Raw genomic sequence first — 1,275 nt, forward strand, 5'->3', positions numbered from 1 at the left:
CTGGTATACAGCCTGCCTATCCGGTAAAGTGAATTCTCCGCTCCCGAACCCTACCAGCCTACATGCCGTCAGCATGAGAATGTTATCTTGCCAGGGTAGCCCGCCTGGAACAAGATGACCCTTGCATGACAATTCTCTATCACCAGATTCTGAAATTTAAACAACATCACCAGGGAACCCGGCTGATGTCTTTGATCAAATATCTTTATAGACAGGAAGGCAGAATGATGATTATGTAGAATTTTTCTTTCATTTGGTTTTTGGCGTCTTATAAAAAAACACAAAGTACATAATATTTTCTTTGGTTTTCTTTTTCAGGTTTTGTCTTTCAGAATGTTTGCACAATTCTTCTTTCTTCTGGTATGTGGGGTTGCGCTGAGTCTCAGCCAGCATCCACCCCCAGGAAGAGCCTGGAGAAGTTTTCAGCTGAAGCACGTGACAAACAGGCAGGTTAACTGTAACAGAGACATGAGACGGCCCGCGGTCCACTGCAAGCCACATAACACCTTCATCCGTTCAAGTGCTACCACCGTGAGGGCAATATGTAGAGGAGTTCAAGGCCCTGCAAATCGATCAAGTAACAATAGATTCAGACTTCATGACTGCGTGAGAACATCCGGGTGCCAGTATAGGTCCAGGAACCTAACAGATGTGATTTGTGTAAGATGCCAGAATCAACTTCCTGTGCATTTTGTCAAGGTGGGGAGGTGCTAGTAAGCTGTGTGTGTGTTTTGTCTAAAGCAAATCTCCCAACTGTCTCTCATTTGGAGGGACAGTCCCTCTTTTAAAAACCAAATCCCTGATGTACAGATATCTATGTAAAGGTTCAACTTAACTAACAAAAGTGATTAGTTGGGTACACACGAATCGAATATTGGCTCATTCAGCAGGAATGGACTAAATTCGGTCCCTTGGTGACCCGATTCCCTCGACAGAAGTCGATCATTAGATTGACTTTTGTCGAAGGAACGTGTTTGGTATTCTTTGGCCAAACTCTGCTTTCAACCAATCAGCTGCAAGCACCGTTTGGGTGTTCTGATAGCATCCAGAGTTCAGCCCGCTGGTTGAACAAAAAACATTTGATAGTGTGTACCCGGCTTTATTCTGCACTAAAATCTTTATCTTATCTCTTAATTATCTTTTCTGTTTGGAAAAGTCAATATAAAGGAAAAATCATTACGAAAAAAAAATTTCTGGTATTAAACAATCCTTTTTGGCCTATAAATTTCTAAAGGTTGGCATAACTGGGGGCGCAGCTCGGGGTGTCCATTGCCT

General features: G+C 42.7%; 1 protein-coding gene across 1 annotated transcript; it reads left to right on the forward strand.

The window, feature by feature from the left end:
* Positions 1 to 318: 318 nt before the first annotated feature.
* LOC108784469 (sialic acid-binding lectin-like) lies at positions 319 to 714 on the forward strand (the record flags this gene model as incomplete). Its single annotated transcript, XM_018553300.1, has 1 exon — positions 319 to 714. A coding segment is annotated over one exon (396 nt), but the record flags the coding sequence as incomplete, so codon positions are not given.
* Positions 715 to 1,275: the final 561 nt, after the last annotated feature.

This window comes from Nanorana parkeri, unplaced genomic scaffold (assembly GCF_000935625.1).
Source record: "Nanorana parkeri isolate BGI_ZX_2015 unplaced genomic scaffold, ASM93562v1 scaffold116, whole genome shotgun sequence".
Classification (NCBI taxonomy): domain Eukaryota; kingdom Metazoa; phylum Chordata; class Amphibia; order Anura; family Dicroglossidae; genus Nanorana; species Nanorana parkeri.